The sequence below is a fragment of the Maylandia zebra genome, linkage group LG4, assembly GCF_041146795.1.
Source record: "Maylandia zebra isolate NMK-2024a linkage group LG4, Mzebra_GT3a, whole genome shotgun sequence".
NCBI classification, from domain to species: domain Eukaryota; kingdom Metazoa; phylum Chordata; class Actinopteri; order Cichliformes; family Cichlidae; genus Maylandia; species Maylandia zebra.
In genome coordinates this window covers 30533060-30560279 of record NC_135170.1, presented here as the reverse complement: position 1 = coordinate 30560279, position 27220 = coordinate 30533060, and the positions used below count along the sequence as shown (strand labels likewise).

Here is a 27220-nt window from a genome sequence, read left to right as displayed (position 1 = left end):
GGCTTCCTCTGTTTTCTATCTGTGGAAGCCTTGTGGGCAGCAAACTTCATTTATCCAACTTAAGATGAAGGAAAAGTGAATGTAGAAGGGGCTATAAAAATAACTCAATGTAAGAGGGTAAACCTTTAGGCTGAGGGGGCCAAAATAACTGTTTGGAAGGTTGTAAATCTATATTTTCTGCTTAACATCCAATTTTCCTGAAGGTTTATTTCTGCATGAATGAAAACCTTGCTTTTCCTAACTTTATAAACTCTTTCCAAGCTTAACAAATACATTTTTTTTATTTATTATTAAGCTGGGGGGTTTTTTTTGTTTGTTTTGGCCAGTCTAAACTGTGGAAATCTTTTGGAGAACCTGTTGAAAAAATATGGGACTGTTTAAAAAAAGAGAGCAGTACCAAACATTTAAAACTACAATTTCCATCCTTGTCTTTGAACTAAATAAATTGAAATCAAAACCTGAATAAATATGACAAGACAAAGTAGTGATTGTTTGAGGAAGTAAGACTGTGACTTTTGGGCTAAATAACCAACCTGCTTTAAAACTGAGGTATTCCTCTGACATCATTCTCTCCCTTTGGTGCCTTGATTTTTGGCTGACTGACCAGCCCTGTAGCATTCAGAGGACTATGTAGAGGAAGTTCAGCAGACTCCAAGGCTGGCCAGCAGGCCTTTAGAGAAGAGAAGAATATCAGCTCTCTGGGAGAGGACCAGTGCAGGGTTTGGTGAACAGACTGTGAAGTTCTTCTGGAACGATTTGTGGAGTGCGTTGGTAAGCTTAGGTCCGCACCCAGCTGAGAGGCACCCAGAAGGACTCTCTCTCCAGCCTCTCCAAAATACCTCGCAGTTCTGCACAAGCACTGGCCGAGTCCTCCTTGATCAGGACACGGTCCACTAGGTGTCCATACTGCTGATCAATCTGAATGGCAGACTGACGCATCTCCTGAAGGTCTTCATCCTGTTGAAGAAAGGCAATTAAAGAATTTTCTTTTCTTTACAGTGGATGTTGTGGATTGATAGTGTCCTTTGAAAAAATACGCTAATATATATTGATGTTAGTGACCATTTTCTATCTTTTGTGTCACATCAGTTTTGCACTGGCTTAATGCTCCAGGAGTGATATTCTATAGTACATTTGTATAATGAGATTGCTGCGTATTTACAAAGCTTGTGAGTTGATAAGAATTGTGCAATACTTTTGATCTATTAAGCAAAAGAATGCATGACAGGCCCAACTACATTTAAAAAGAAACTTTTAACAGGACGTCTGTTACTGCTTAGAGAAACATGGCTCACTGTAATGCGGCCATGCTCGCCCCCTCCTGGGGAGGTGGCTGCACTGCGACGACGTCTGCTCTCAGGAACACGAGGCTTGACGAATATCACATAAGGCTTGAACTCCGATGTCCGTAGCCTCTTTAGAGCCTGGAGTAGTGGAAGGTTTACATCAAGCAGAGAAAACAGAGGTCAGGAAGGAGCTGGGAAGAAGCAAAGTCAACAGCTTGGTGAGCAGGCCTGACATGACTGCCTGCCCCTGCCCACTCAGGTACTCAGTAAAGTGCTGCTGCCTGCAGACTAAGTAACTCATTGTGACATGTTATGACAGTGGATTCTTTGGATGAACATTAAACAGGATGTTCTCTGTAATGTGACCCTTACCTCAGGCTGCACATCTACTATACACATCTTATTCTTGGCCTGCACAGAGCGGATAGCCTCGATACTGGTGCCGTATTGGTTCTCCTTGTATTCACCGTGCTCTATGAACCTGTGCAGCAAGAATTAAACCTTTTCTTAAAGACACAATAAACCAAACTTGCACGACTCAACATGGATTCAACGGAAACATACTTGTTGTTCAAAACATCTGCATCAAACTGCTGTTTGGTGACAAAGTGGTACTCTACACCATCCTTCTCATGCGGCTTCTTGGGTCTGGTTGTATCTGTGGGAACACAGGAGTACTTTAGTGATATTTCTAGAGTTTTGGCGATTCATTTAGGCAAGTGTAAAATGTGGAGTGACTCACGCGGTACAGCTACTGCATAACGATGTGGGTTTTCAGCAATCACCCTCTGTTTGAGTTCATTAATTCTTGCTCCAAGAGAACCTTTCGGAAACAGATGGTGAATATACATGTGAACAAAAGGACAGCATGTTGTAACACAAGTTGTAGTCCACTAGATGTCGCAATCATCAAAGGAGTCCTTTTGTGCTTTTCAGTCTTACCAATCAGAACCACCAAGCGGGGCCTTTCATTTGGCCTCTGCTGATAGCGGGTCACCTCCTCATAGGTCAGGAACTCTGGTTCTCCAGGATCAGAACCCTCTCCTGATGATCCCTGCCTGTCTTTACGACTCAGGCGGAAACTCCTCCGCAAACCAGCTACAGTGAGGTCACAGATGGGAAGGAAGAAGAAACAGAAAACAAGAGGTCTTTGGTCAGATGTACGACAACATTTACTAGTGCACAGCAGTTTGATAAAGTTGTGGACAAACACCTTTTGGATAAATTAAAGACCAACCCACAGATCATGCATTAAAAACCTATGTATAGAGTGCACATGGATGAATATAGATCTATCCTATTGAAAGTGCAAATAGTTAAATATTTGATATATAATATTATATATATATATTATATATCAAATATATTTAATATATCAATTATAATATTTGATAGTGTGAGATATACTGTAAGTAGAAGCCAATTGGATGTCATGCTTAAACTAAAAATTGGATCACATGCAGCTGACAGTAAATATATTAGGTGAAAGTCTGTTATATTACATATTTTGATAATTTTCGCATTTAAAAACTGATTTTAGTGACCCAATGTAAATACCATTTTGCTTTTATGTATTAAGAAAAAGCATGCTGCTTTCAACAAGGCTACAGTGCTGAGGCAGGACAGACAGGACAACCTGGCCCTGGGAGACGCCACGTTAAAAGGAAAAGACTGGATCTCCCATGATCAGGACTGTCTGTATCCTCCCCTGTCAGTGATGTGTACCTGCAGGAATGAGCCGGGCACTGTACCTGAATAAAATTCCCAGGAAAACACCTGGCCACAGGAGGGCGCCACTGCTTTACACTTAGGAGAGACTATAACTGGCGTTAGAGCATCACACAACCCAGCCTCACACCTCCACACAGGGTGAACAAGCAACAAACGTGCCTGGTTGAGTGTGCAATGCGTCCAACGCAGCAGGGCCCTCGTGGGTGGGGAGAGGATGGGGGAAGGGGTTGATTCTGAGGGTAGGGGTAAGCAGTGCACCAACCAGAGCAGCAGGGACAGTTAGTTAGATGCAGGGCAGGAGGGAGGGGCAGGTTTAAGGGGATCCAAACACTGCAAGGTGAAGGCGGTGGGGGGAGGGATGAGAATGGGAAGGGTTTAACAGCTCCAAGCAGGTTAACGGGAAGCACAAATACTGTTTACTGAAGTATTTTGTGTTACAGTGAGAAAGGGCTGTGTTTAGATCGCTCCTTGTTGTCACACTTATTACAGCAGCTCACAGGATGGGGGAGCAGATGAGGGGTCAGGCTGGGTTAAAGAAGGGTGAGGGAGTGAAGGTCAGCGGAAGGCTAAAGAGCACAGGAAGAAAATTGGGGACTCCTTTTTTGCCCTCTTCCAAAGCGTAACGTTAGTAAAGATTGCTTATTGCAACATACCTTTGGCCTAGTTGTCCATTTAAATACAGTAAGCAACATTTTATAAACTACTTTGTCGTTAGCTATTAGATTATTTTATAGATTTGTATTATTGAACTATATGCTACACATTAGCCAGCTCAGTATGCTAGGAGTTCATTTATACTTATATCAAGTAAAAAAATCTTTCTCTAACAGTTTCAGTATTTAGTGAATAATAATAATAATAATAATGATAAAAGTAATAATAAAGGCAAGAACAAAACCAGCACATTTGTTGAATTTAAGTCCTACTGAGGTAAAGATATAGTAAAAAAATAAAAGTTACACAATTATTTTTTGCACTACTTTTTTTTCATGTTATGTCAGTGTTACATTTGCAAAAAACACTCACCGGCCACTTTGTTAGGTACTCTACTTCAACTGGTCGTTAAACCAAATATCTAATTGGTCAAAACATTTTGGCATGTTGACGTGCTCAAGACGACCTGCTGAAGTTCAAACCGAGCACCAGAACGGGGATTAAAGGTGGTCTGAGTATACCAGAAAGAGCTGATCTATTGGGATTTTCTCACACAAACATCTCCTGAGTTTACAGAGAGAAAATATCCAGTGAGCTGCAGTTGTCTGGGACAAAATGTCTCGTTGATGCAAGACGTTAAAGAAGAATTGTCAGACTGGTTTGTGCTAATAGAAAAGCAACATTAGCTCAAATAACCACTCGTTATAACCAAAGGTATGCAGAAGAGCATATCTGAATGCACAGCACTTTTAGCCTTGAAGTAGATGGACTGCAGCAGCAGAAGACCACACTGGGTGCCACTTCTGTTAGCTAAGACCAGGAAGGTGAAGCTGGAAGTGACATGGGCTTAGTAAAACTGGCATCTGACATTAGGATGCTAAGGTCAGAATTTGGCATAAACATGAAACCATGGAGCCATCCGGCCTTAAATAAGGAGGATGTTGGTAATGTAAGGGTGTAGGGGATCCCAAATCTAATTTAGTACCAAATGAGCATCATTTAAACACCATATCCTCCGTCTATCCGCACAGTGTACACATCTTCTGGCTGCTTCCAGCAGCAAAACATATCATGCCAAAAAGCTGAAATAATCTAAAACTGGATTCTTGACCTGGCCTCCACTGTTCCCAGTTCCAGAGGCATTAGAGCACTTTTTTAGATGTGATGGAATGAGAGACTCACATCATGGAGATGCAGCCAACAAATCTGGAACAACAATGATGTGATGCCATCATGTTAATATGAACCAATATTGCTGGTATGTTTGCAGCTCCTTGTTCATTTTTATTCCGCTGAAGAATTAAGGCCAAAGGGGTCCAACCCAGCAATAGCACTAACAAAGTGACCAGTGATTGTATGGATAAACGTCCAATTAACAATGTGCAAAAAAATCCCCCACCTGAATGTGGATTTTTCAAATTGTCCTTCCATGACATTGAAAGAGATGCTGTGGAAGCACAGTAGCTTGAAATTGAAAGTTGTGCTTTAAACAGCACCAAGTAGCGAGCTGTTTTCTCTTTTTTCCTTCAGGAAATTTCTAACAAAATAATAACTTGTTTTGCATAATGTAGAACTGTACAGTCTGCACCACAGGAGCTGACACAGTGATGCATCCCTAAACTCTCTCCTAACTAATTATTCAGTGGAGTCTTCAAAGAGGCAACTCTGTTACTAACACCTGCTGTGAGTGTGAGACGGTACTCCCTACACTTTCCTTTGCCCTTCCTCACTTTACACTGTAGCAGTTAAGTGTTTCACTCACATGCATATCTACCGTCTCTTCAGCTATCAGAAATGAATCACTGACCCTCATCTAATTTCTTGGACTGCTGTGAAAACCATCTTTTTTGAACCTTCAAAACCTTCACCCTTGCTCTTATCCCTCAACCCTGGCCCCCGAAGAGACAACCTTCCAAGCAGTTATTTTGGCCCCCAGCCCAAAGCACCCAGGGAACCAGCACACAGCCAGGCTGCAGCAGGCACAGAGCAGATAGGGAGAAGGAGGTGGAGAAAGATGTGCACACTCTCACCTATGTACTGTCCATTGAAATAGCCCTCACAGTCACAGTCCTCTGTAGGGAGGCAAGCAGGGAAAAGAGGGGGGTAAGCATAGGGTAAGAGACCTGGAAGAGTTGAGGAATAAGGGTTGTGGAAGAGTTTAAGAAAGGGGTGGGCGGGCCATGGTAGCTGTAGAGGGGAAGCAGGGCCCAACGGGCAACAGGCAGGCAGGCAGACAGCAGGAGGAGAGAGTGGAAGGGCAGCCAAGAGATGATGAAGATGTGCTGTTAGAGGCAACAGCCACTAAACAAAGGCTTGATAAAGAGATTTAAGTAGAAGGGAGAGAAGAGAGATGGCTCTACATCTGTATGTGAGTCAGCTATTAGACAGATCTCTGTGTACACACACGCAAACAAGCTCTGTGTCCCCAAAGATGTGCAGCTTGTGTACAAACTGCCTATACAAACCCATCTGTAATTCCTAAGCAAAATGTGTGCTTTCTACGCTTCTTTAATAGACTAAAGGGGAACAGGAAACGTTCATGTAAAGACAAATATGGAAAAACAAAAGACAGATAATAAGAGGTGAGGTTGATGCAAGAGAGGGGTGGAGGTATTGTTCTATTCAACAATCTCTGCTAGACGAAAGTCTCCAGGGATGCTGTTCTGCCTGCACCTTACCTGATACAAAAGAAACACACACACACACACACGTACACACTCAAACTAGCCACACAAAGAATCTCTATTCTGGTCTGGTAACTAATGGTAGGAGGGAAGGAATTAAGCTGGAAGCTGTAGAAATCCCAAATGCACACCCCAGTAGCACACATGCAAGCTTTACACACACACATACACACACACACACACGAATATGCACACAAACGGCAATATTACTCTGTAGTTTGTGTTTGGTTGTTTTGCTGTGTTTGTGGCTGCACATATACCAACCTTTATCACATCCTGGATCATCTGATGCAGCAGTGAAGGGCAGAGTAACATGTTAAGCACGGTTAAAGTAAAAATTATTTTGTGCTGATAATCTCTAGGAACGTTGGAAATTTGTTACAGAGGAAAGCTAGTCTAAATTTAGGAGATTGGCCTTAAACTGACGTCACTCTGAGACGAGGAGGGGGACCCGCATGTTAAAGCCCCTGCTGGGATTGGGTGGAATTAATAAAGAGAGCTGGGGGAGTGTGGATGGAGGCTGAGACAGAAGAGACCTCGCAGGTTTGCTGCTGTGCAGCATAGCAGGGCTAGTTGCCATATTGCTAAGCTCTTGTTGTCTCCACGCAGCTCCCGCCTAATCGGATCGCCTGCAGCTTATGTGCCACGAAGAGCCACCGCTCACATCATCCACTCACCTGGCTGTTTACATGAATCCACTATAGTATCAACTGGAAAAGTGAGAAGCGCAGCATATTAACAGGGCTTTGTTTCCCACCGGACGACTGTTGTTACAGAGTCTGAGTTAAGCTGAATTTGCAGCCTGCTTACTGGCCAGATGGACTGAACATGAAAGAGATTAATTCATATGTGTGATCCCTCCCAGTGTCTTTCTTCCCCTCCAACTCTAATCTTTTTTTCAAAACCTGTCTACACTGCAGCATTTAGGGAATGTACAGTTGATACTAATGGCTGTGAGAGTTCTAATTAATAACCAAAAAAAGGTTAGAAAAATGAAAGCCAGTGAAACAATATAATCACAGTAGAGAATGGAGAGCTGATAGTGAGAGATAGTGTCAGTCATAAATTGTTACTATAAAAAGATGCACTGAAATCCTAGGAAGCAGAAACTTACAGAGAGACTTTTTAGGGGATTTTGGATTCGGGAGTGTGCCCATTTTCATCCTGTAGGCCAGTCGCCTGGGGAAGTGTGCAGTGGAACAAAGAACCAGAGACGATAAAGGCAGAAAGAGAGTAAGCAAAAAGTAAGGGGGGACTGTCAGGACTAAAAGACGTGAATCTGAAAAGGCAGAGGAATATACAACACATGGATGGATGGCTTTATTATGAGGGCAGAGACAAATAAGACAGCAGTTTGCACATTTTTTGTGCTTACTTTGTGATTGGACTATCCAGCCTATCCAGCAAGAAATGGCAACAATCACTACAAAAAGACATCTGGGCCTATTCAGTAATCCATCCCTGATGAGCAGACCTGAGCTCATGCCACTTTTGTTCAGTGACAATCAATGTAATCCAGTTTTACCCTAATCGGTTTGTCCCAAACATGAAAAAAAAAACAATTTTAGGTAGTTCTGAACCATATCTCTCTCAGTGTTTAAGCTATGGTTATTAATCCACCAGATGCTGCGGTGTTTGGCTGGAGATCAGCTGAGATCATTTTAACAGCAATTTTGACACTTAGAGTTTCAGCGCATGCCTATTCAAGTCAGAGTTTCAACTAAATTTATTCCACAATGATCTGATGCTCTATCTAATCACAGTTGACCCTTTAAAGTGGAACACATGAATGTGGATTTAAAAGATTATTGTCTGGGTAAAATAAATATCCGTTGGTGTATGGGTGAACCGTTCAGCTTCTGTGACATCAGGCTCATTTTAATTGTGAAGACAAGACCTTCTTCTAAGCGTTCTCACCTCTCCTGAAACTGTTTGGATGGGATGAGTCCAGCACGCAGGTTGCTGTCTCCCACACGCTTGGCCTGCCACCAAGTGGGGTCATCCTGCGTCACAACCTGAATGATGTCTCCTCGTTTAAAGGGAAGTCCCGCCTCCTGGCAGGGTGTGGCCTTGTCTTCCAAGGGGATGTAGTCAAACAAGGCTCTCATATACACCTGGAGTCAAATGCACAAGGTGGTGGAAACACCATATTTTAGGGTTTAGAGTTATCTGAGCAGAGTGTCCTGGATGTAAAACACAGGGCAAAGTGAGAAGGTGATTGTACCACAATTATATTTAAAAATTTAAATATAATATAAATATTATTTGCTGAAATTAAATGGGGTTACCACAGGGTTACCATCTTTCATGTTTTATTCAGTGTAAACAGACACTGTCGTTGCTTAAATGCCAAAAACCACATTTGAAATCTCCTTGGATTTGGACTTTCAGCAGTTCACACAAAGACTGAATATTATGTACACTGAACAAAAATATAAACGCAACACCTTTGTTACTGCTCCCATTCCCCATGGGATGGACGTAGAGACCTAAAATTCATTCCAGATACACAATATAACCATCCCTCCCAAACAGTGGTCACAAATCAGTCCAAATGTGTGGTAGTGGGCACATCTGCTATATTGAGATAATCCATCCCACCTCACAGGTGTGCCACATCAGGATGCTGATCTGACATCATGAGTAGTGCACAGGTGTACCTCAGACTGCCCACAACAAAAGGCCACCCTGGAATGTGCAGTTCTTTGCGCTATTGGGGGTCTGGGGACCCAGAACCGGTCAGTATCTGGTGTGACCACCATTTGCCTCATGCAGTGCAACACATCGTCGCATGGAGTCTATCAGATTGTCAATTGTGGCCTGTGGAATGTTGGTCCACTCCACTTCAATGGCTGTGCGAGGTTGTTGGATATTCGTGGGAACTGGTACACGCTGTCGTATACGCCGGTCAAGCACATCCCGAACATGCTCAATGGGTGACATGTCCGGTGAGTATGCTGGCCATGCAAGAACTGGGACATTCTCAGCTGCCATCTGCCCTGAACAATGTGAACCATGATTCATCCGTGAAGCGCACACCTCTCCAACGTGCCAGACGCCATCGAATGTGAGCATTTGCCCACACAAGTCTGTTACGGCGACGAGCTGGAGTCAGGTCAAGACCCCGATGAGGACGACGGGCATGCAGTTGAGCGTCCCTGAGACGGTTTCTGACAGTTTGTGCAGAAATTGTTTGGTTGTGCAAACCAATTGTTCCAGCAGCTGTCTGGGTGGCTGGTCTCAGACGATCTTGGAGGTGAACCTGCTGGATGTGGAGGTCCTGGGCTGGTGTGGTTACACGAGGTCTGCGGTTGTGAGGCCGGTTGGATGTGCTGCCATATTCTCTGAAACGCCTGTGGAGACGGCTTATGGTTGAGAAATGAACATTCAATGCACGGGCGACAGATCTGGTTGACATTCCTGCTGTCAGCATGCCAATTGCACGCTCCCTCATTGCTTGTGGCATCTGTGGCATTTTGCTGTGAGACAAAACTGCACATTCCAGGGTGGCCTTTTGTTGTGGGCAGTCTGAGGTACACCTGTTTTTTCTCTCCCTTGCACACTCTGAATACTGAGTGCAGATCAGAGGAAACCCATCCATCCATCATACTTTATCTCACCTTGCTCTCCTTCAGCCGGTCCTCCTCTTTAATAGCGGGGATTATCTTTAGAGTGATGGAGCCCTGGGACTGGGACTGGATCACAAATAAACAAGAGCATGGGAAGATTATGACTGCATCCTTACATTAAAGACAAACACTGAAATATAATACGCTTAACTGTCAACTTGCAGTGAACTTTATTTTTAATGGATAAAAGACATTTGTTTTTTTAGTGGAGTTATTCCAACATTCACATGTCCTTCTGTCCATCTTACCAACAACTGACTGATCTCATCAGGCCTCTTGTGGATCACAGAGACCCCGTTCACCTCCCTCAGCTCATCTCCTACATGCACCAAACCTGTGAAGAGCGTACATGCTGGATGAGCTGGCAGAAACATCAATGATGTTCAAAGAGACTTCAGTGTGCTTCCCGGGTCTGTGGGGTTTAGCATTTGTATCTTAAGATCAGCGCTGTTGTTAGATCCTCAGATACGAGCAGCTTCTGTCCTCGGCTGCGATCTGTTTATCTGCAGCCACAACAATGCGACCAAAGAGCACGAGAGAAGGGGGGTCGATATATTTCTCCCTCAGGATAGAAGCACAGAGCCCACGATATTATACTGATGAGCATTTTTTCATCACTTGACAGCAAGAAAAAAAGATTACTCACTGCTTACTTTCATTCTGTAGTTTATATTTTCCTGGTGTAACCACTGCACGTTGTACACGATGACTTACTAATGAAGAGGTTTTTGCTTTTCCAACAACTGTGCTGAATGTTTTGTCCTGATGCAATCTTTCTACCAGAGGGTTCATTAGAACATCAAGTTTTCTTGGCTTATTTTAATGAAATTATTTATCTCCTTCTCGCTGGTTGCAAGAAGAAAACTGAAGCCACACCACTGTAAAAATCAGGAGGCTCTTGAGGCATCATGCTGGGTCAAGGCTACGCTACATTACTGCAACAGCAGTTTGGTTTCATGCTGGGCCTGTTTTTCTTCATGACAGTTTCCCCTTTTCTGACTATTAAAAACAACAGAAACGCAGCAAAGAGTACACTTTTACTCAATTGTTGGTTTTATAAAGACAGATACTGACATCATTTATAAAAGTAATTCTTCTTCTTGTGAATTGATTGTTGATTAAATTTATAACGTGATAGATCTTTATTTGAAAATAAAAATAGAGAACCTTTAAAAAATGCTCTTAGTTTCTCCCCTGATAATCATATAACATCCTCTTGCTCATAGGCTGGTACCACAGATATTGTTATAGTAGTTATAAGATATACAAGCTTTTAGAAAATGAACAGCATTTTACCACTTCGATCAGCTGCACCTCCCCTCATTATCCGAGCCACTATCACTGCTCCAGTGGCTTCGTCACGCCTGATGGTGGCTCCCTAGAGTACAAAGAAGTAACAACTCCATTAGCAGAAGAGGCCAAAGGTCTCCGTCCCATAATCCTTTCCTGTTTCATCTGCTTCTCTTGAAGGCTCTCTAGTTTCATTCCCACTCTCGACTTTACGTCACAACTCACCAGAGGTTCTTTGTTCTTTACCAGCCTGACAATCTTTACAGATTCCTCTTCCAGATCGTCCTCAAAGTCGTCCGGCAGCGGTGGCAGAACAGGGTCAAAGTTCTTCTGAGCTACAGTGTCATGCACTGACAGAACAGCCTGATGGGACAGAAAACATACATGCTGAGATTACAGTGCTGACGTTCAGCTGTCGGGAAGCACACAAAGCAGTCTGACATCTGCCCGAGCTTGTGAACTGCATCAGAAATGAATTTTCAGTTTGATATGAGTGCAAGTGAAACAACCCAGCACAACAGGAGGTGAATGAAATCAGAGTTTGTGTGTCACTGCCACAAAATCTCCACTAATTGAAAATGTGTTTACCTTAAGATGAGGGGAAAGTAGCAAATTCAGCAGCTCCTTCTCCTCTGTGCTCATCGAACCACTCTGTAGCTCCTCTGCCACCTGCCAATCCCAATACACATGAACTCTGGATGTGTATACTAGTAACACACACAGTTTATTGTAGAACAACAGAAGACAGATTCAGAGATGCAGAGTGGGAAAGATAAGTGGAAAGCACCTAGGGTCAGCAGTTTGCTCTTCTGATAACTGGTGAGAGCAACAGGGCAGCAGGATATGGAGTTTCATTAGAGGAGCACTGGGATGATTCAGCACTTTGAGAACATTAAAATTCACTTTTCATACCCACATTGCTTCTCTGTCGGAGCTAACTCATGGTGACTGAATGCTGTGCCCAAGTGGAAAAGTAATTTACAGTATGTGTGTGTGCGTGCGTGCGTGTGTTTGTGTGAGGAACTTACATCCTCTGCCAGAGAGGAAGCACTGTGGAGGACAGGTGTTGGGCTCTGTCTCTCATACTGTCTCAGCTTCTCGTGAATCTAGGAAAAAACACAATCAGTGTATAGAAGGAAGAATTTTAATAAAGTGCTGCATAGTTAGGCCAAAAGGTGAAGTACAGTAATATGATATTCCATAACATGTATCAGCTTCATGCCATTCTTTTCCAACAGCCACAAAACATAAGCATAAATCCGCTGGGCTCAAATCAACTAGATATAAAAAACAACAACAAATGAACACAGCCACCATGATTGGTTCAAGTTCTGAACCAACTTGTCCAAGGTATCCATGCCCTAAAGCAGGGGTGGGGGAACTCCAGGCCTCAAGGGCCAAAGTCCTACAGGTTTTAGACATGTCCTTGATCCAACAGCTGATTTAAATAGCTAAATTACATGTCTTGAAGTTCTCCAGAGGCCTGGTAATGAATTAGTCATTTTATTCAGGTGTGATGACCCAGGGTCAGATCTAAAACCTGCAGGACACTGGCCCTTGAGGCCTGGAGTTCCACCAACCCTGCCCTAAAGTGTACCTTGCTTTAGCCTTTATGGAGATCATAGATCAAGTGAGTTGGATCCTTTTACCAAGTACTTTTATACAACCAAAACAGTCACCCTCTGTATGTCAGTAGAAAGAATGGCTAAAAGCCAGTTTGATGCACTGCATTATGGGAAACTATGTCCATCTTTTATCTACAGTCTATGGTCAGTGTACATAATCCTGACTATTCTACCCATCGCTGTAATATGTTACAAGTAGAATGACCTACCACATCGAAAGTAAGCCAAATAAAAAAATAACTGGTATATGCTTTTGATTCAGACTGAATGCTCATATAATTGAGATCAAATGTCTTCAGATGCTTATTTTATGTCAGGAGCATACTTCCATGAAGAGCAGACCTCCGATGAAAGCTGTGTGATCTGGTTTTATTTCCAAATTCTGCACTTTTATTATCGTGCACATCAAAATGATCAAATTTTAGGATTTGTTTTGAGTTTTGTTTTGTTTTTATAAAATTATGCCATCTGTAGACCTATAGACAGACTATAAAGACATTGGGAGCATTTTGGCATGATGCTACTGTAGTTGCACCGTTTCACAAAGAAACTAGATACCAATTTCCTGTTCCATGAAGTCAGGTAGTAATCCAAAAAAAAGAAAATAAACCTTTACTGCATAAACAAATAATAGATGTTTCAATTTAGAAATTAGTTATCCAAATAATTATATTACAAGTTATCATTTGTAAAGCTTGAACCATCCTCACAAGAATCATAATTCCTCACCTTCATCAGGTATCCCAAACTCCTCTCACTGAAGACATCTTTGAGGAACACCATGTCCTCTTTGTGGTTGGCATCTGGCCGCAGCTGAGAGGTCAGCAGGGCCAACGTTTCATGTAGCCCTGCACAGGACATGAATTAGAAAATCCATCATGTATATTAGCATGAACAGATGGGGCACAGCTAGCCTTGAGCAGTATGGACAGTATGTGTTGAGCATCTGCGCTCGCTTTTCTTACCCGCTCCTGCTGTGAGAACCGGCATGGCTTCTTTCATGGGTCAGTGAGGTGAGGAGGGGAAACCTGGGAGGGGAGAAAATATAAGTAGTATTTCCTCACACTTCCACTTGGACTCTGGCGGTTGCTTTCTGAGAAGTTTAATTGAGTGATTAAAAAAAAAGAATTTCTTTCTTCCTAAAAAAATTAATGCAAGGGTGTGTTTGTGTGTGAGCATGTAGGATTGACGTACCTAGAAACCCATGTTTGGTAATTATAGCTGTACTTCATCCTCTTTTCTACTTTAAGCAATAAATCGGGGTTGCAATTTCCATTTTGCAGTGTAGTTACCTCATCTGTGACTGTGTAGGTGTGGATCTGCACGTCTGCTCGCATTATAGGGCAGTACTACTAAGATAAACAGTCACTGCTGGTACTATTAATCACACCGACTCTCGTTAGGCTGTCTGAGCTTGTGTTGGTATGTGTGAAACGAGCAGAGTGGGATACTCTGGCACAAACCTGTGTGAAACAAGCAGTGTGTCAAACCTCTAAGGAAGAAGCTGCTGATACGAGGACTCGAAGGGATGCCTATCACATATTTACAGTACACTATGCTGTTGTAAATCTGTCCTCCTTGCTGCATAAAAAAGAGCCACCCTTCCTTGCTTGAAGGAATAATTTCAGTGATATAAAAACCAAAAGCCATCTATTGTCACAAGTCTTTTAATATAATTCAGAACAACTGAGGCTTATTTTAATTAAAAACAAAACAAGCAGTGCTTATCCCAGTTTGTCTTGAGGAATTTACCATCATAAATGAGACAGATGAGCGCAACAACTTTAGTTGGGATTCTCAGGGCTAAATGAAAAGTTAAAGTAACAAACGAAGGCAGCACTCTTCAGTATTCAGACCTGTGAGTGACTCAAAGATCTATTTAGTGTAAGCCCAGCACAGACTGCTGCATTATTGCAGTCCCAGCCAATCAATAACTTTGTCACTTGATTCAATATTCTCCATATTTCCTCACTTGGAAACCTGGATCAATATGAACAAAACAAAACAAAAAAACCCCACAGAGTCACTCATGTCACACTGTAATCTGATGACAGAACAACAGAAAACTGCAGCAAAGCCAAAACCGCAGTCTGTGGCTAAAACATTAACAAAGAGTATTAGTATTTTCAGTTGTTTCTCATAGTTATGTTGGACATTTATGAACTCTGGGACTTCTTTTAGTCATGTCAGGAAATGGCAAATTAGAAGATAGAGTTTAATTTTCATATTTCCTTTGTTTTTTTTCTCACTGTTTGCATAAATAACACTTTACACAGTAGGCCTATATCTCACAGTATGAGGCCCTAATATCAATCCATATATCAATCTGTCTGTCTACCTATCAAAGATGATCATACTTTAAAAGTAGTAACACCTAAGCAATGTGTTTTTCTAAACATACACAACCCACAAATCCAGTCAGTGAAAATAAATCCAAGAAGTAACGTTGGCTTCTGTACTGTTAGCACAGCATGTTAGCTGTTTTTTTTTTTTACTGTATAATCTCAGTCACATTGAAGAAACAGGTGTGAAGCAGTGGATTTCCAGAGGCAGGTTTAACAGTAGCCAGTGGGGTGAAAGCAGTAAGCTAAAATTAGCAGGTGGATTTTCAAAATCCAGGCTGAGGATCCATCCAGTCCAGTTTGGGTCAACTGACATAAGGTGGAGGCTGGGCGGTGGAGTGACTGGGCCTCAGCAGTAGTCACTAGAGGACAGGTGATGAATAGCAAGTCTAAGATTAGAAATACAAGGGGATAAGGAGCTTAGAGCAGAGGTGAGATATAACGTTTTTTAGAGAGCTGGATCTTGTTCAGTGTTCAGAGACAGATTAGTCTTCCTGGTTAAATATATATATCTTTGTTTTTGCTGCAGTAATAATGGAAATATAATTATTTATTCTTCACTAGATCGATCCAGTTTTGAATCTTGGCTGAAGTACTTGTGGCAATAAAAGTTCTAGTGCCATCGACTGAGCCTGGTGAGTGTTCTAAATGTATTTTTAGATTTACATTATTTTTTATTTAATGTTTATATTGATAGAAAGAGTACTAGAATTCTTTCAGTGGAAAGTTAACAAGCTTGTCATATAGGGCTAGTGATTAAACTGGCTTGAATTTGTGTCATGTACTCAAAAGCTGAGTTACTCCAAAGCTTTCCTTTAGGTTCCCTGAACTTAAAATTATTGTGTTAGCTTTACTACTTCATTTTGTATCGTCACTCAAAATAATAAAGTTATTCTAAGTACTACCGTAACTTAAATATCTAAAGTAAACTGTACTTTAGTTTTTCTAATACAACAAGCTTGCGTGTTTATTTATTTATTGCAATACTCACACCTAATTCGATTTTACAGTGTAATATCTTAGCAATACAATTAAACCCTTCAAACTGTGGCAAAACTGCAACAAAAAGACTTAAAATTGTCTTTAGCACTATTAGAAAATGTAAATGCTAATGCTATAGGATATATGCTAATATAAAACCAGGTAGTCACACCAACAGTGACCATAGTGAGGATGTTAGCACGTTGCGATGAGCATTCAATTCAAAGCGGTGGATTACTACAGTGGCCAACCCGTGGTCATTAGGTGAGTCTGCAGTGACATAGAACAGCATTCATTCCTGTGTGCTAACAGAGCAGCAGTGTATTCTTAGGGTCTGTAACCTAAATATATCATCACTGATATGCAGCACGCAAGTGAAGACTTCTTGAATTAGGACAGAGCAACATCAACAAGCTGCAGCTGGCTCAGTTTCTCTTCATCTGCGCTGTTCTTACAGTTAAATAAATCACACCTGAACACGGATCTTCTGTTTCCGTCTGTATTTTGACATGTGCACCTGGGCCATGCATCTAGAAATTGGAATTATGTTGTTATGTACAGAGAGATCTTGAATCTCTGCAAGTGTGATCATCTTTGCCTCTTTTGCTTCTTCTTTCTGTCTCACTCCTCCTAAAGCATTTTTTAAATCTATTCAAGGCCTTTGATGGTTCACAATCAGAATTTGATTAACTTCAGCAGAGACAGCAGCGAGCTCATGAATAATGAACAGAGATGATATTACAGGAGGTGGGGGAGGCAGAGAGGGAGGGGGCTGCACTGTTTTCTGTACTGTCAACACAAGAGACAACCTTTTGTTATTAACTATGTCAGCTAGATTTTACTTCTTAACTCACAGGAAGAAAACAAAATGCCAGTTCTGTGTTTCTAGGAATGATAGACTGGCTTTAGTGGTCACTGTTTTCACTGATACATTTTTACATCAAAGAATGCTTTAAAGGTTTCCTCTCATCTCCTCACAACTATCTTCTACTTGATGAAAATTTAATATCCTCCTTTGTAATGAGCAAGCAGTTCATTTATATTAAATATATGGTTAGACTGTGCTTAAGTATTGATGCTTGTAGAGAATTACAGGGTCAGTCCTGCACATTTGATTAGATGTCTTTATCATTTTTAGCTTTTATCACTGTCTCCTTTTGATTTTTTTGTTTCTTTTGTGTGTGATTTGGACCACTTCAGAAGTCAGAACAGCAATAATGGCCATGACACCATGTAGCAAACATCTCATGGAGGCAGCCAAGCTACTTTAGTGAAAAGTTCCCGCAAGTGGGATCAATAATTAAGTTCCTACTCTGCAGCCTGACTCAGGCAAAACTGAACGCGCAGACATACTGGAGATTTTACTTCACTTTTACTTCCAGTGTCTGATAATAAAAATAAAAAAAACTAAAAAATACAGATCCAAAAATCCACAAATCTCCTTTAAACTGACTGCATTTTTTTTCTTTTGATGATTTGGGGTTTCTGCTTTGGGAAATATCTAATTCTGCAGCTGCTAAATACTCAGCGTTCACCTGCAAGCTCATCTATTAGTGCTGATGGTGGAACACAGTGGGTTTTAGAGGGGCTTGTTTTTTGTTTAAATTGACTTGGAAAAGGTGGTGAACAACTTCACAGTGACCTTAAAAACACTGTAAAACAAAACATGTAACTAAACTGATATGGGATGACTATTGTTGGGTTCATTAGCATACAAAGATTGATACTTGATCTGAGGCCTGTACCACAAACCAGGATTTTGTTTTATCCAGAAAATTTCAGGGCTCTTACCAGGTTACACTGCCATGATAACTTATATTATAATTACTATTATTATTGCTAGAGATTAGCTATCACCAAGTATGACATCACCCCTTACTTCAGAAAATAGTGTCAGATCTTTCAGACCTTTGTGCATGGATAGTTACTGGATTATTATTAATTATTAGCTATTATATCAATTGAACATTAACTAAGCCTATATTTGAATTGTGTTATTTATTAATTGTTAGTTCTTACTCGCTCTCAGTTAAACACGACCTGGGCTCCAGCTGGAAGGAAAACAAAACAAAACTGTCTTATGCAAATTTAAGAATGAATTTAATGGCGTACTTGAGTTTTCCTTGTCATAATAATTGGAATGTTGATAAGTTTGTTTACTCACAAAATTAGGATTTTTGCCAGCTTTTCTTCCTGCCATCAAACAGGCCGAATTTTTATTAACATAATAGTTCTTTTTCTGTTTTACTGACCAAAACTTTTAAAGCATAACCATGCGTTTATACAGTTCTTTTAACACTTAGCTACTATATAGTGTTTTTGCGCTCACATGTAGATTTATCTGAAGCAGCTGTGTTACTTTCATACCTAAGATCAGAAAGCCCTGGGTTGGCAAAGTAAGTTGATGACCAGCTTAGTGTGACTGCGTATCTTGATCTACCGTGTAGCGGTAAGTGATTCCAAATAATGGAAAGATATCCCGGGTATGTAGAACTTGCTATGTGTGCAGGATCCTGGAGCTTGACGTTTGTTTCCAAATATTTGACTCAGTTTAGAACTTGCTGTTTCAGCAGCTTACAGCATGTTACATGAATGTTTGCCTTTTATTGGTAATTAGAAGGATCTGTTCAGATCATTTGTTATCCCCAACACGCACAATGTCAAAATCCAAAAACAAAAGCGACTTGGCACGAAAGAAAATGTGTTCATGAATTTAAGATTAATTTGCTAAAAACTGCATCCAAGTGATATGTTTCTGAATAATTAAACTGACGATTGAAACTGCAGCTTTCAAACAATCAAAAGCTCGTGCTTTATTGCATCTCCCTTTGCTGCTCTTGTTACAATCACTGCATATGTATTCCTGCTAAAACATTTACACTAAGATATCAAAATATACATTATTACTATGTGCACTAATGTCAGCAATTATATGGTAAATAGAAGGTTCCTAGTTTTCTTCATTAACTTCTTCATTAAGTCAGGCCTTCCTGTGCATGCATATTACCTAATTGTTGAATTTAAATTTACTGTAGGTGTGGATATGATTACTTGTGGCTGTCTGTGTCACCTCATTAGACCTGTGTGGTAGACTGGTGACCTGGTCAGTCTCTTGGTGGCAGTTAGGATAGGCCCCAGTCTCCACACAACCCCCAGCTGCCTAACTGGTTTAGAAAATGGATTGTTGCTAAAATTATGCTAATCAAAGTCTGTTTTTTAAATACTAGCTCTGCTGAAGTGGCAACCTCCAGAGATGAAAAATTGTGTACACAAGCCAAAACCACAAATAGCTGTTCAGTTCCTTCAGGGGTTGCATTTTTAAAATATCCCACTTTAAAAACTGAAAAGAATTAAACATGTTTGCTCTCCAGTAAAAACACAGGTTTGGTTTCAGTAGTTAATCTACCCCATCATAGCGACCGTCTGCTGATTGATTATCAATAACGCTCCATTTACATTGTATTAATGTTTAAGGATATGCACTAAAAGGCACACAGACACAGATGGAGATCCTTTCTTTATGTTCTGTATTGAGCTGTCTTTAAAGCAGTTTAGTTTTTTTTTAGGTTTTGTTTGCCAAAAATATGTTGACAGTCAAAATACCAAACTCAAAGCTAGAGGATTACACATGGGTGGCTATGTCTATCATTTATATGCAATAGTTTTATAGAACCCAGGTTCTATAAAGAACCAGTATGTTAAAGTTAATCATCATTTGCTGTCTTACAGTATTAGTAGCTTAGGATTAATCCAGAAAGCTAAAAGCTAGTACACATACTACATATACTATGCTACGCATTAGTTTATAACACCTGTTTGCTTTTAACTCTTTGCTACCTCAAAGGTCAGTGTTGTCAAGACGTTTACAGCCGAACAGTGCATCAAATTCACAAAGTTTAAAGTTCCACTTATCAAATTCAAGGTCACGGGGGTTAAAAAGCATTTTTAAAAATGCTTTGATTAAAAAAGAAAGCATTTTTAATCAAAGCAAATCCAAAGATACTGTTTATGCTGCACATTCAGCATTCTGGTCAAAGTTTGTATCATTCACAACACAACTCAAACCCAGCCCATTAAGCGAGCACTCCTAGGAGACCGGAAGATGCTGAGTGAACAAACCTGCTACATGTGTAAACTTGGTGGAGATTTTAAACAACATTGTGAACATTTAATGTGGATTTAAGGGCAAAACCTCAGACTGCAGTGATGTCTTGTGCATTGAAATGATGTATTTTAGTCTGAAATTTCTTCTCATTTTGATATCTTGAGGCCTGGTATGAAATGCGCCAGAAGATCCACCGTCAACATGCATATTTATATCAGCCTCTTCTGTCACACCCTGAATTCTGAAATCCTGCACAGTTGAGTTCATGTTGTTGTAGCTCAAAACATCAGCAGGACTACAATCACCAAATCGCCCAACGTCACTGATCCAGAAATAGACTCAGACATTACGTTTTTTGCACTTTGTTCCAGCAAAAATGACGTTTGATGTCTCTTGAAATCTAGTTAAGAGCTTAACTGCAGATCACATAAACACGATGGAGTGGTGAAGCCACAGCTCAAAAGTCAGCTGACCAGATAACAGCTTTCGTCATATAGTATTCTTCTGGACTTTGCTAAAATGCAAACATTCCTATTACTGCTTTAATAACATAATCCTGCCTTAAATAAAACATTTAAAAATCAAAAATATTCTAAACAGCAATTTCAGTGATTTCTATCCAAAGTGATACTCACATTAACAGAAAACAAACAGGTTACACCCCGCGTGAGCACACAACCAACATACTCAGACATCCTCTATCTTCCTCCCACCACATCCTGCTCTCACTTTTCCTCCACTCTTCTGTCCTGATTCATCTTTTATCTTTGTTAGAACCACACAGCTGGTCCACAAGCCTTTTATTCCTCTGCATTCAGTCACGAGCCCCGGGGGTGGCATGATATCAGGCGGTTCACCATGAGAGTCACTGGCCCTCAAAGTACTCAGCGCACTGCCAAGAGTTTTATCAGGTCGCTTCGAGTCTCTGTGACGCCTCATCCAGCAAAATCTTAGCCCTAAGAGAGCTACAGAGCAGCCACTGCTCTCCTGCAACAAACAGAGGGAGAGCTTTCCTCTTTCCTTTAAAGGATCCAGGGTTTTGTAAGATTTTTCAATATAAAATGTAAGAAAATTGTTTCAAATCAGTCTTACTTTAAATATATTCAATTTAAAATAATAAATCTAATTTTACATGGAAACAAGATGACTTTTCACTGCTCCAAGGACGCAAACAATTAATTTAATTCTTTTAATTATTTAATTATTATTTAATTTATTGCTATTACCTCCTAAATTTACAGTTTCCAAAAACATGATTTCTTTTAGACATTTAAATAATGGCTTTTTCAGGAAAAAAAAGTGCATTTTCATGACATGTATGATAAAAGATTTCCAGCAGAAGTTGGAAGGTATGGATGTAAAATTTATATCCTGCTTGTTCTCAAAGGTTCCAGGTTCTTTGTAGGTAAGGTGTTTTATAGGTACACACGAGTCTGTTCACATATGAAATAAGCTGCTCATTATGCAACTGACAGAATTATATTTCCATTAAAGGCCAACAAACAGGGCTAAAACTCTCTTTGGTAATTATTTTCAATTATTTTCAATAACAAAGAACTGATTTGCCATCATAAATATTATATATTTCATACAGTATTATCTGGAATCATTCAGACTGTTGATTCCTGTCACAGTATATTTCCATTCAGTCATCGTGGTGCTGCTTGTTATTGTTTTTGTGCACAGAGACTATGCCCTTGCTCTCTGTGTATATCCAAAGATGTTACAACACAAAATAGGCCAGCTGCAGTGCTTACTGTGAAGCCTGTGTGTAGGAATCATTAGAAACCGCCTCTTGAACATAGCAGTGCTTAATGAAAATGCATTGTCTACTTTGCTGTAATATGCCTCGGTATAGATACTAAAGCAACAAATGCTTGGTCGAGCTGTTCTAAGTGTGCTGCCTTTCAGAGACTGTTTCAGTTTGCCAGATGGCAAGGGTCAGCCCTGCTTCAGGAGCATTCGGTCTCTGTCTGTCCAGTGTGCTTTTACAGTATATTATTTCTGTATCATGTCACTAAAAAATGGATGTGAGGAACTTGTAAAGAGGAATCATGCCGGGGGTTAAAGGCTCGATCTGTATACAGCTGCAGCTGTGTGTGCTCCACTACAGTATTCCACACATAAAGACACAGGCAGTCACACACAGACACACACACTGGAGAATCCGTGCTGGTCTCTACACACACATAGAGCTGAGAGCAACATCTCGGTGAGCACATGATTGAGCGGCTTGGCTTGTCGCTGAATGAACACCGCTCACATACGGCTAATCCACTGAACTGACAGTAATGGGAGGCAATACTAAGCATCTTTGGCCAACATCCAAAATGTTTTTCACACACACACACACACACACACACACACACACACACACACACACACACACACACACACACACACACACACACACACACACACACACACACACACACTTCCCAGGCTCACACCATCACTTCTGCGCAACCACAAAAACCTCCCATCATCTAATCTCATCTCACAGGAGCAAGCAGAGGGTGTGGCCAGACAGAAACTTATATCATCTCCAACATGGAGGGAAACTACTGATGTTGACAGCTGACACACTCCTGCTCCTGCACACTGTCACACAAAAGGCTCCCCCCTCCTAAATCCCCCTACACCCACTTCCTGAATTCTACACAGCAAAACGGAGGCAGATGTCTGCTATCTCTTCCTGTTTCCACTTCTCTTCCACCTGATCTCTCTATTCTTACTTCCTCATGTCTGTAGAGCATAATGCTGCCCATCCCTCCCTCCCCCACACCCCTCCTCTTCCTCTCTCCTCCATCTCTCTGCATCACCCTGCAGTGCTACAGCGCTCTGCTCTCCCGACATACAGCGTGCCGTCAGCTGGCAGACAGAGGAAGAAAAGGAGAGCTCGCACAGGGTAGCAGAGCATCCTTTCTTCCAGCTGATACCCTACGTTCACTCTGAAAAACAGAAAGGTGTTAAACAGATCAATGTGGACAGAAGCTGCCTTCTTACCTTCGCTTCTCTCCGTATCTCCTCCTCTCTCTCCGTTTGTGTCTCCTGACTGCAGCCACACTGTTTGTCTCGCTCTGAATCCTCTCCCTCCTCCTTCTTTCTTCCTGCTCTTCTGGCTGCTGGTCTCACAAACCTGCTACCACTGAGTGAGCGCCTCTCCCTCTCTGCCTCGTGCCCTCTCTCAGCCCTCCCCTCCCCATCCTCCTCCCTTTACATTTCTGATGCTCTTTCTGCTAACAACATCAGTAAAGAATGCCAGAGTGGGGTTAAGATTTTACATTTTTCATACTCAATGCCCCTGAGTCTGCTATCTAATCTTCTTTTTTCAGGGGGTTGTTAGAATAGACCAGCCTTTGTAATATGAGTTGCATTATTTAAGAAAAGAAAATAGATAAAAAACACAAGTATGTGATAATGAATGAAAATATTCTGTTGAAAATGCCATTAAAGCTGTACTTAATTAGCAATGGGTGAAATACTGTGCAATATCTTCAAGGTTACGTATTGAGAAATATCACCAAATTCTATTGTTTTTCATCTTGTGTTTTAACACATTATAACTAACAACAGGTAAAAGGGAACAATTTGGTGGAGACCAAAAGCAGAGCCAAAACTACAGCAGCCAAAATTGTATCTACAGGCAGATAGAGCAGTCTGATTACACACTTTCAAAGTCTTTCAACTAGGGTTGGTTATAGCCTTGTTGATTTAACATCTCAAGATAGATTTTAAAAATATCTATATTTTTAGCTGTGTGACTCATTTGTCAAGAAAGTAATAGCAGTAGAACAAAATGGCACAAACACAATGCTGCCAAACAATCCACATATTGTTTTATTCAATATAATATTTTCTCCTTTTATTTTGACTCAATTTCACTGTCACATGTTGTGGTTACTTACTGGATCTGATTGGCTGCCACTAACAGGGAGTTCCCCTCCCCCTCCTCTCAGAGCCAGGCAGGATGAAGCTGAGCCCACATCCAGTTAGGGAGCGGCTGCTCGCTTTGTCTGCATGCATGCTGTTCCGAGTGGACACACACACACACACACACACACACACACACACACACACACACACACACAGACTTTCTTTCTTATGATAATTGGGGGCGTTCCCAGTCCGTGTTTGTGGATCTCTTCTGGGGTTTTTTTTTTTTTTTGGGGGGGCGGCCCTTTACAGCTCTCAGTACACAAAGAAGTGAACTGCATGTACAAATATGGCATGAACATGCCAACAAGTGATTTAATTCAATCACAGTGAACTGGTGACCTCCATCTGTTCTCAGGGATGTGCGTACACGATGCAGTCAAATCAAACGTACAATGATAAATGGGAAATACCAAAATGTCTTTTTTCTTTCTGATGTCTTATAAATATTGCCACTAACTGAGCTTTTAATGATATTAAAGCAAACATTCACTGGGATAATGACCAAAATATATGTTATCTTAAACATTAAATATGTTATGTGCATGTTCTTTCTCCTATATGATCTTTTTTATTTTATTTGTTTGGTTTTTTTTGGTATTATTAACAAATAAATTATTATCCCAGTGAGTATCTGTGAAATAAACTTATTAAAGAGCTTTGAGTTCTGACCTTTTGCAGCCAGGGCTGTTCAGTGAGAGCAGGTGATCTGGACGGAGGGATTCTGAAAGGTCATTGTGATTCTTTGGGCAAATTGATTAAGAAGCATCTGTTAACTTGCTTCTCCGAGGACCAGGAAGGGTCGGCTCTGCAGTGAGAGGAGGGGCAGGAGGGCTAAGCTGTCCCCTGACCTCACAAATAGGCCATAAACTGGGTTTCTGTGTTCAGCCTGCTCCAACGGGACCAAAGGGATGGAGCTGTCATCAGATAATAGAACACATGCAGGAAACTGTGTGAGAATTTATTCCATGCTGTGTCCAGATGCAACCAGAATTTTGAAGCTGAAGATGTTTTTCCAGTCTCTTCTGATATAGACTGCTCCAAAAAAGTAAAGGAGCACTTTGAAAACACGCCACATCTCAAGGGGGAAAAAATCAAGCTGGATATCAGTACTGATATGGATTGGATAATGTGTTAGGATTTGATAGAAATGAAAATGATGAACCTACAAAGCTCCTACAAGGCCCCACTGTGCTTGTATAAACGCCAGAGGTGGACCAGGGTATCAGTGAGCTCCTGTTCAGTCTGAGGTACAACCTGGCAGCACTGATTAGACCAAAATATAAAGCTCCAGATATGTTGCATTGGATTTAGGTAAGGCAAGTGTGGAGGGCAGTCAGTATTATCACTTTCTACATCCTCCAGGAATTGCCTGCGTACACTTGCTACATGAGGTTCTCGTGCACCAAGAGGAACCCAGAACCCACTGCACCAGCGTAGGGTCTGACAATGGGTCCAAGGATTTCATCCTGATAGTGGTCAGGGTGCCATTGCCTGATCTGCAGAGGTCAGTGCATTCCTCCATGGGTATGCCTCCCCAGACCATCAGCAAACTGATCATGCTGAATGATGTTACAGGCAGCATAATGTTCTCTACAGCTTCTCCAGATACTTTTATGTCTGTCACATGTGCTCAGGTTGAAGCTGCTCTCACAGGGTGCCATTGGTGGACCTGCCGAGTTCTGGTATTCTATAGTAAATGCCAAATTTGGCTCCACAGTGCCGGGCAGTGAACACAGGGCCCACTAGACCACATCAGGCCTTCAGGTCAGCCTCACAAGATCTTTTTCTGATTATTTGGTCAGAAACATTCACACCAGTCTCGTTCTGGAGGTCATTTTATAGAGCTTGGCAATGCTCATTCTGATCCTCTGTGCACAAAGGAGAGGATATCAGTCCTGCTGAGGGGTAAAGGAATCTCTACAGCCTTGTCCAGCTTTCCTAGAGTAACTGCTTGTCTCCTAAAATCTCCTTCATGCTTTTGAGACTGTGCTGGGGCACAGATTGTATTTACTTATTTTTTAAAAAGCACCAAGAGCCACCCATATTACTGTGTTAACGTGTTCTGTCATCGAGTTTCTCATCATGCGAGAAGAATGAATAATGAAATGAAATGAAATTCGATTTTTAAAAATTAACAAAGAGTTTGGGAAACTGCTATGAATCACTTCTAAATATTTGGAAACATTGTCAGAAATATAAAACACATTTTCAAACAAATATGTGGTTTTGTGTGTTTTTAATCACAACAACAACAGGCAAGTGATGTTGTGAATTCAAGTGGAAAAAATGAAAGTGATGTGAATATAATTATGATAATCATTTAACAGTGGGTACTAACAGGTGTAATTTCTTTTATAGCAAATTCCTGTCCATAGTAAAAACCTGTCTAAATACATTCTGGTAACAGGAAATATCCATAAAAATAGAAATTCTAACCTTTTGAAAGATGATGGAAGACATTATAAGAAATTAAACTTAACTGAACTACGAGAGTAACTGGTTTAAACAGCACAACTGCCAAGTAGCGTATGAGAAGCTACATTTTTGGCAGCAGCAAAGCTATGAGCAACATAAGATGTAAAACATACTTTTATATGAGTGCTATAAGTGTCTCGAAAGACAGAAAGTGTTAGCATCTCCTATACAGCTAAAGTTTCACACGATTAAACCGCTATCAGTATCAGGAAAGTAATTTAGTAGTAATTTTTTAATTATTCGAAAAAAGCCACCCAACAAAACAGTTGGTACATGAGAGTTTCTCATTGTTTCCTCACAGATTTGCCTTGCTTTGTTTTAATCTATGAGAACTCAGCCTTATGTAACACTTAGAGCAGACTGCAGGAACCAAAAAGCTAAAGCAGCAGTAGATTATTACGCATAGTTGTTAAAAATTGAGTCTAAATTGAGCATGACTCATCTCTGCACCACTACCTCCCACCAAGAGCTGCATGATG

At 41.0% G+C, this 27220-nt stretch overlaps 1 protein-coding gene across 3 annotated transcripts; it reads right to left on the bottom strand.

The window, feature by feature from the left end:
• Positions 1–49: 49 nt before the first annotated feature.
• On the bottom strand, positions 50–24955 carry mpp3a (MAGUK p55 scaffold protein 3a). 3 transcript variants are annotated; one of them, XM_004552392.3, is made up of 20 exons: positions 23334–24955; positions 13865–13927; positions 13629–13747; positions 12303–12380; positions 11863–11943; positions 11500–11637; positions 11281–11362; positions 10233–10318; positions 9976–10050; positions 8273–8469; positions 7470–7534; positions 6620–6640; positions 5702–5743; positions 3038–3103; positions 2229–2384; positions 2029–2109; positions 1851–1944; positions 1659–1767; positions 1296–1424; positions 50–957 (listed from the first exon to the last, which is right to left on the bottom strand). In XM_004552392.3, the coding sequence occupies exons 2-20, from the start codon at positions 13899–13901 to the stop codon at positions 778–780; spliced, it is 1836 nt and encodes a 611-aa protein (XP_004552449.1). In that variant the 5' UTR covers positions 13902–13927; positions 23334–24955; the 3' UTR covers positions 50–777. The 3 variants fall into 3 exon arrangements, with proteins under 3 accessions (XP_004552449.1, XP_004552451.1, XP_004552452.1); XM_004552394.3 differs by lacking the exon at positions 3038–3103 and having other exon boundaries at positions 23334–24954; XM_004552395.3 differs by lacking the exons at positions 3038–3103; positions 5702–5743 and having other exon boundaries at positions 23334–24953.
• Between the last annotated feature and the right edge of the window lie 2265 nt (positions 24956–27220).